Here is a 7,752-nt window from a genome sequence, read left to right on the forward strand (position 1 = left end):
CCCTCTTAGTTAGTGCCTGGACTGGTGCCCTGCTCGCCCTGCCCAAGTTATCCTACTGCTCAAGGGTAGAATTCTTTCCATCCTCAGTCCTTTCAGGACATCCTTATTCAAAGTCCATTTATTAGGGCTATGATCAGCAAGGAAGGATTTGACTCAAGAGGATGAAAACACTAAACCTTTGCCTACAGATTTTCCTATCTGTTGCCACAGATGTGCAATTAAAGCCCAAACCAGCTACAGCATCTTCATGGCAAAATAGCACAAATTCCACCTACCTAATTAGTACGGATCAAACACGTGCTTTTGGCATGGAGGGTAGTGCTCAGTAAGCTACCCAGAAAACTTGTTGAGTTAGGTTTGATGGCTCTGATCCTGCAAAGTTCATGCATGAACTTCAGCCAGGGAAGTTTCATTTCAGCTGACAGAGCTACTCACATACTTAATGTATGTTTGCAGGCCTACAGCCTTTCAGTAAAGAGCAATTTATATTTCCCTTCCACTCCCCCCTCCTCTACCTTGTATACATCGAGAGATGCTTAGATTGTCAGTCAAATTTTACCTTTAGACTGAGAAAAAAATGCAGGCTATTTTTGCTGAAAACAAAATTAGTTAAAAATATGTAAAAACAAGAATAGCTACTATTTTATGCTAGTAAAAATAAGGATTTACAACTTGCACATAACACCATTGTTGGTGTACACTTATAATGCTGCTCTCAAGAGCACCTTGTCCCAGTTGTCTGTTCCTGCTCCCACATGCCAAGCCCAGGAATAAGGTGGTGATGCCTCCCTGAGGACATTCCCCTTGCTACGTCTCTTGAAACCTATCTCTGGCAGCTTGAGGGAGCAGCCTCAGAACAGTTTTGCTGTTTCATTTCTGGGTTTGGTGTAATGTCAAGCAAGAGCAGGTGGGCAGGGGTGTACTACTTGACACTTCTGAGAGTGCCATGGAAGTGGGATAGATATGTAGTCTTTATGGTTGCTTAACTGGAATTAGGCACTTGACTAAATTGAATATGTAAAACTCTAGGAAAAATTGAAGAGAAAATAATCTTCTAAATGAGTGATTAAACTGTCAAAATCATGGTGCAACGCAATTAGAAGAATACCAAGTGATTTTTAGAAAGAATGGCATTGAATATGAAGCTTCATGTTAATATAATTGTCTAGAAAATGAGCTAGCATTGTCCATTCTTGTGTTCAGTTATTCATACTACTGAGAAAGACATGCCCAGATAAAGGGAGTTAGAGCTCCTTTATCTCAATTTCAATCCAAGAACTCGCAATGCTGTGCTTGAAAAAAGAATAATTCAAAATTTGAAAAAGGAAATGGCACACATTGGAACTCATCTCTGATTAGGTCATGTAACATTTCAACATACATGCTTTAATGAGATTTTTAATGGTTTCCATGAAGTGAAATGTCTCTGAAGCATCTTCATAACAATTAATCTTCTGGCAACATGGAGGTTTTAGAATAGTGCCTTTTGGGGGCAGCCCCTCAAGAATACTAGTTGGCTTCAATGAGGACACGCATGTTTTTATGAAAGATTTTGTGACCATCTTAAGTTAAAGATGTTCTAAGCTTAATTCTTCCCTAAGCATGTTTATACACATACTCCAGAGATGTGGCTCTTGGAGCCGCTCTAATTAAAGTGCCCAGAGTGTCACATGTATCAGCGTCTCCTTGCTGAAAAATAGCAGCAAGGGTGCTTTAACTAAAGCTCATTTGATGAGCTTTAGTTAAAGCACCCCCATTGCCATTTTTCAGCATGGAGATGCGGATACTCATGATGCTGAAGTCTGCTGGAGTGTGGTAATTACCACGCTTCAGCAGACTCAGTGAATTGAGTCTGCTTCTACGTACTGTAATTACAGCGCATCAGAGCAGCCTCTCTGCACGTGTATAGGCACCCTAAGTGTTTTTAGTGGTAGGATTTTTTATTCAATTTTGCCTTTGCAGTTTGCTTTGAAAGGGTGATCATGTCCTACCTGGATTGCCAGAAAAAAAATAGTGGCTTCAAAAATTCAGGGCCACATACATCCTGTCTCTTGCAAAAAATCATAAATGTAATGATCTATGAATTTGTCATGATTCACCTCATGAAAGGACTAGAGTCTATTAGAAAAAACCCACAGCTATGGGAAAATCTATATGGTTTCGTTTTGTATCAGAACAAAACATGATCATTTAGAAATGTGCTATGAAATGCAATATTCTGAAATATATTTGTTATAAGTCATTTGAAATATGTTTTATTTATAATAAAATTTGAAATAAAAAACTTTGTAAATTGGAAATTCCAAAAACAAGCTTCATCTTCAAAAAAAAGTCATTGACTTCAACAGATTCCCATGAAGTTTCTCAATTTCATAAAATCTACCTTTTCTGATTTTAAAAAAACAACAACCTCCCCCCCAAAAACAACCAACCAAATAAAAAAGAAACAAAAACCAAAAAAACCTGCCCCATAAGAAACTTCTCAATCAGCTGTAGAAATCAATCAGAGTCTTCAGATACGGACAAAGGAGCATGCTCCAAGTGTTTGTGTGTCCATGGTAAAGTAGCATTCGTGTACTCAAGGAGTCAGCTGCTTTGTATTCGGAGTTGTTCACATGGGAGTAAATTCACATACATCCTTAAAGTGAGTGTGGGTCAAGGTCTAAATGATTCCAGAGAGAACAGAATGTGTATGAGGAATGGGCTTGTATCAGGCAAGATAGGCATGTGTGCTAATTGAGCTTTTGTAGTGTATTATTACTGCCTTCTTTCCAGGAAGGAGAGAAGCATGAACTCATTTTCCAAGCACCTATCAGAATTTAGCTTTACTTCTCCTTCCTGGGCCAAATTCATAATAGCATAAGAGGATGTAGCGCCATTGAACTCAGTGGACTTAACTTGCACCGTGGCAATAATAAGTAACAGTCGCACTTTCTGTTGTCTAACTTTCTACCGAGTGACTCCTTGCCTTTTGTTGTTTTTGTTAGAGAATAACCAGCCTGTTGCCTGCTTGGTATTACAATTTCCGGGTTACCATGGTAACTTGGGGAGACCCAGAATTGAGCTGTTGTGACAGTTCCACCATCAGCTTCGTAACAGGTAAGCAACAGTATAATGGGTAGATAGGAAAGGTAAATGCTAAGCAAATATTTCTAAGGCATACTTTTTTGTTTTCTTAGACATTACATTTTGCTCTGAGATGGTCCCATGCTTATGATGATTCATCATAGGTCATGCAGTATTTTTTAAATTATGGATCAGATCTAGGTACCTAGCTCCAGCGAATCACAGTGGTTTTGCTCATGCTTCCATGCAGTATTAATTTTGCTCTCTAAATTACTGAATTCATGTCTCTCTGATCAAAGAAGGGATCAGTCACTGACCCCTGGCTGGCAGGGTTCAAGAGCTATGAAATTTGAGAGCCTTGAAAGAGCCATTCTTAGACTTAGACCTAAAGTGGTGCAGAAGTTTTGGGAGACTTAACCTGAGCCTGAAGTTAGCTTAGAAGCCTGGCTTAGCCAGAAACCTGCTTAGCTTGAAAGGTTTGTTCCAATCTTGAAAGACTTTATTTAACCTTCAGCCTAAATTGATGCAAAGGCCAGCTCCTACCCTAAACGAGTAACTAAAGCTAACCTGGAAGCCTGATCAAGTCCTGTAAAAGCTTGTTCAGCCAAGATAACAGCTTGCTGTATTTCTAGGGTTGAATTTCCTTTAACTACTATGCCTATGAAATTGCTAAGGCAACTGGTAAAATTATTTTTATTTCCATGAAATAAGAGGGGGAAACCTTGTTTTCAATGTTCCCAAGTCTTTTTCTCCCTACATCTGTCTCCTTCACCATATGTGCGGTCAATGGTCTCCATTGCACACACACATTAAACTCAAGAACTGTTTATTTTTAGGGAGAAGCATGGTTGGATATATATTGCATAGCACAATATTTTTACACTCCCAGTTGGGGGTTTTTTGGCTAAGAGTTTTCACAAGTTTACTATTAAGGCTAAGGCTAAGGCTAAAAGACGGGACCAGATACTCAGTTGTGGTCAACTGGCACCCCCAACAGGCCCAGGACGTTGATCAATGCCCCTTCATTTCTAACTCAAATACTTTAGATTTTGGTTCTGCAAGCAGCTGTGCACTCAGCTCTCAGGACCAGGGCTGCCATCAGGGCTGAGAACAGAAGCAAAGTTGTATTGGGTTTGACAACACCATTTCCCTTCTGCTAAAAAGAGGTAGCTAGCTGTGTTAATCTGAAGTCAGGGCTAACTCATTCAGAAAGGCAGTGTCTAAGGTGCCACTCTACCCTCCTGAGGGTAAGCTGTGGCAGGCAGTTGGGGTAGTGGGGCAGCCGCAGCTCCAACTCCAACCCTGAGCCTGAGCTGGTGTCAGAGCTGGAGGTGCAGCAATCTTCTGTTCCCACCATCCCATCCCCCCCCCGTACTCAAATCCAAGATAAGGGTCTTTTTTCCTTATGTGGAATGGGGAGAGAAACCTGGTCTTGGATTCAAGTAAATACGGAGTATGTTTATGTGCATGTGTGTGTACCTCCTTTGGTTAGTCTGTAAGGTACAACACATACAGCAAATCAGTTTGGCTTCTACATTCTTCAGCAGAGAGACGTAGTTAGCTGTGCTAGTCTGAAATCAAGTCGAAGGCGGGGGGATTTGTACTTTATAGACTAACTAAATCGAAGATGTATAACATAAGCTTTCATAAACAGTGTACTTCATTAGATATTGTCCCTTCATACGCTGCTTCTTATGAAAATTTATGCTATACATCTCTAATTTAGTTAGTCCAGGGCTCTCCTAACTTCTTGGTGGCTGGGGACTGCGGACCAGGGGGCTGAATGGACCCTCCTAGTCTAACCGCACCTGCAGTGAAAGCAGCCTGGTTTCTCCCTCACCACACACACAGTCTCACTCTGATCTCCACTAGGTATAGTGTGTAGCAGCAATCCCCTCTGTTGCCACATCCAGCACGTGCAAATCAACCTGCTTTCTGCCATTTAGTACAGATCTCAAGCTTATGTTTATGTTTGTCATTTTTCAAGGTACAGGCAGATACTGAGGCATTGAATGAATTATTAATGGTTCTGATAAAAACCTTTATTCAATGGGAAAAAATGGATTTTTGACAATATCAGTTTGTCCCCCCCACAAAATTTCAGTTTGGGGAAAAAAAATTATGCAAAAACTTCTTTTTTTTAAATGTCACAAATTCCCCCCCCACCCCATACACACACACATCTCAGAAAGTTCTCCTGTTTTCTTCCAATCAAGTCTAGTTACCAACAGTTCACAGGACCTGGATGTGGTGGCAAATAAGGATGTTCACACATGCCTTCTCCAAAAGCTGACATCACACCAAAATCATTGTGGTTGAAGATGATTCCAGAAAAACAGCCAGTGTTAATTTGAAGATATCAAGAAATGGAGAATCCCTCCCTCCCCTTGCTTGTTTGTTCCATTGATTAATCACCCTTGCTGTTTTTTTGTTGGGTTGTGGGGGGTTTTTAGCAGGCTTTATTTCTAGTTTGAATTTGTCTGGATTCAGCTGCCAAATGTTGGTTCTTCTTGAGCTTTTATGTCTCTATTTCCTCTTGAGGTAATAGTCACGTCCCAAAAGCCTTTTTGATAAGCTAAACCTCTTTTAAGCCTCTTGCTGTAAGACACTTTCTCTGGCCTCAGATCACTTTTGTGTCTTTTTGCTCTCTCCCTCCAATTTTTCAATATCCTTTTGAAAATGTGGACATCCAGGACTAGTTACAGGATTCCAGTAACTGCTTTACAAAGGTAGGAGAAGTAAAATCAGCTCCCTACTATAACTCACTATATAACTCTTTGTGTATATGTAAGCTAGGGACAGACATTCAGAAAACCCGAGCCAGAACGGGTTCACTCTTTGCAGGTTAGTCTAAACTGCACCGCTTAAACTGATCCATAACTGGACAGACATTCTCTGTTAAATCAGGAAATGCAGGCATGTGCCTGCAGTGGATCAAGCCAGAAGCTGGGGGGCGCTGGACCATGCCTGCCAGCCACTGCCAAACCAGAGGGAAGAGAAATACCCTCCAAGGCTCTCAGGCCTCCCTGCTGGAGTGGAGGGGGCATGGCCAGGCACCAGCCCGGGGCTGGCAGGATGGATAGGATGCCACCCACCAGCTGGGAAGGGGGGAGAAAGCTGCTGCCAGACTGAGGAGTGGGGGGCAGTGGGAAGTTGTACAGATTTCCTTCACTTTCTGCGGATTCTGTATGTGCAAGTTTGCTCTTATGCGATGGCCTTTTTAATACCAAAAATTCATTATATGCAAGGTAAATTCACTCTTATGCGATCAGTATGGTGGAAGCCTGCAGTCAGCTGCTTTGTGCAGTGCATTGCGGGAGTTACACACACCAAAATATAGTCTCCTGTGTGGATCTGCGCTCCTTGCTCGTTGTCTACGACGTGTTTCTGGAGTTGCCATCCCCATTATGGTAACATTCACCACCACCCTGTGCTTGTGTGTACTGTTTGCTGTTGGTGAGTACCATGTTAGCCCTTTTGCTACAGCATCACATCAGAAGTTCATGTTGAGTTGTTCACTATATATTTCTCAAATCCATTTCAACCACTTCTTTTTACAGTTCCCCACGCCCTCTGGCTGTCCTGTCATCATTATTATTTATCCCCTGCAAATATTTTGTCTCATACATAAATGTTATCAGCAGTGATTTTACTTCCAGATTATTGATGAAAAAGTTATAGCAATCAACTTACTGCAGATCCTTTCAGATCTTCTGTAGAAAAGCTCCCATTTAATGATGATTTCCCAGACTGTCATTTCACACTCTGTCAGTTAGCTGTTTCTTAATCTAATTAATGTGTGCTTTATTGATAGTGTAATGCTAATTTTGAATGTCAGATACCTTGAAAAAGTTTAAATATATAAGTTTGATCGATCAAGTCTACACTTGACCTATCAAACTTGTAATTTCATCAAAACATGAAATTTGAGTTGTTTGGCAAGATGTATTTTCCATAAAACATTGTTGGCTGACATCCATTATATATAACTAAATCTGGGATCAGCTTTTACATGGAATTGCCTGTCAAACTATCCTATCATTATTCCGGTCACTTCTTTTGCCCTTTTTGAATACTGGCATAATAATTCCAGGCTTCTGGAATTTAAGATACGTTTTCTCCAAAGTTTCTTAAAAATTATTGTCAGAAAACCAGAGACTTCTCAGCCAACTCTTTTAGGAGTCTGCTATGCCTGCTGATTTGAAAACATTTATCTCATGCTAAGCAGCATCAGCTAATTTCATAATTACCACTGGACTGCAAAGCACTTCATCAGCTTCATGTGATATGAGTACCTCACCTGGTGTCTTTGCAGAACCATAGCAGAAATATTGATGGAAGCCCCTTCTACATCATTCTTAACAACATCATTTGCTCTGCACACTTTGAGTATGTTACTATAGAGAAAAAGCCCTGCTGTTTTAAATACTAGGAGACAGGGGCAGATGCAGAGGGGATGCCAGGGAGTGACTGCACCCCCATTTTGGACTAGGGTGTAGGGGTAGTAGCCAAGGACAATTTTTAAATTTCTGAGGCAGGTTAGAGTCCCCCTCAGTCTTCCCCCACTTCTCCTCTGTGTTTTGCAGCACATCCCCTTCCCTCCCCCACTTTCCCACAGTTCTCGGTTTACCCAGGGGTCAGCACCAGAGTCACTCCTGCCTTGCTTGAGCTAGGCTACTTGAGGAG

At 41.2% G+C, this 7,752-nt stretch overlaps 1 protein-coding gene and 1 long non-coding RNA gene across 4 annotated transcripts in view; one reads left to right on the plus strand and one right to left on the minus strand.

The window, feature by feature from the left end:
- The window catches only part of PTPRO (protein tyrosine phosphatase, receptor type O), a 332,674-nt gene that overhangs the window by 248,727 nt on the left and 76,195 nt on the right, over positions 1 to 7,752 (plus strand). For all 3 annotated transcript variants that reach the window (XM_019515585.1, XM_019515587.1, XM_019515586.1), the window contains exon 10: positions 2,988 to 3,099. In XM_019515585.1, coding sequence (XP_019371130.1) covers positions 2,988 to 3,099 — 112 coding nt within the window. The remainder of the gene's footprint in view (positions 1 to 2,987; positions 3,100 to 7,752) is intronic.
- LOC109296265 overlaps positions 1 to 7,752 on the minus strand; it is a 100,309-nt gene that overhangs the window by 77,218 nt on the left and 15,339 nt on the right. The window lies entirely within an intron of this gene.

Source organism: Gavialis gangeticus, unplaced genomic scaffold (genome assembly GCF_001723915.1).
Source record: "Gavialis gangeticus isolate Ggan-Ray unplaced genomic scaffold, GavGan_comp1, whole genome shotgun sequence".
Lineage (NCBI taxonomy): Eukaryota > Metazoa > Chordata > Crocodylia > Gavialidae > Gavialis > Gavialis gangeticus.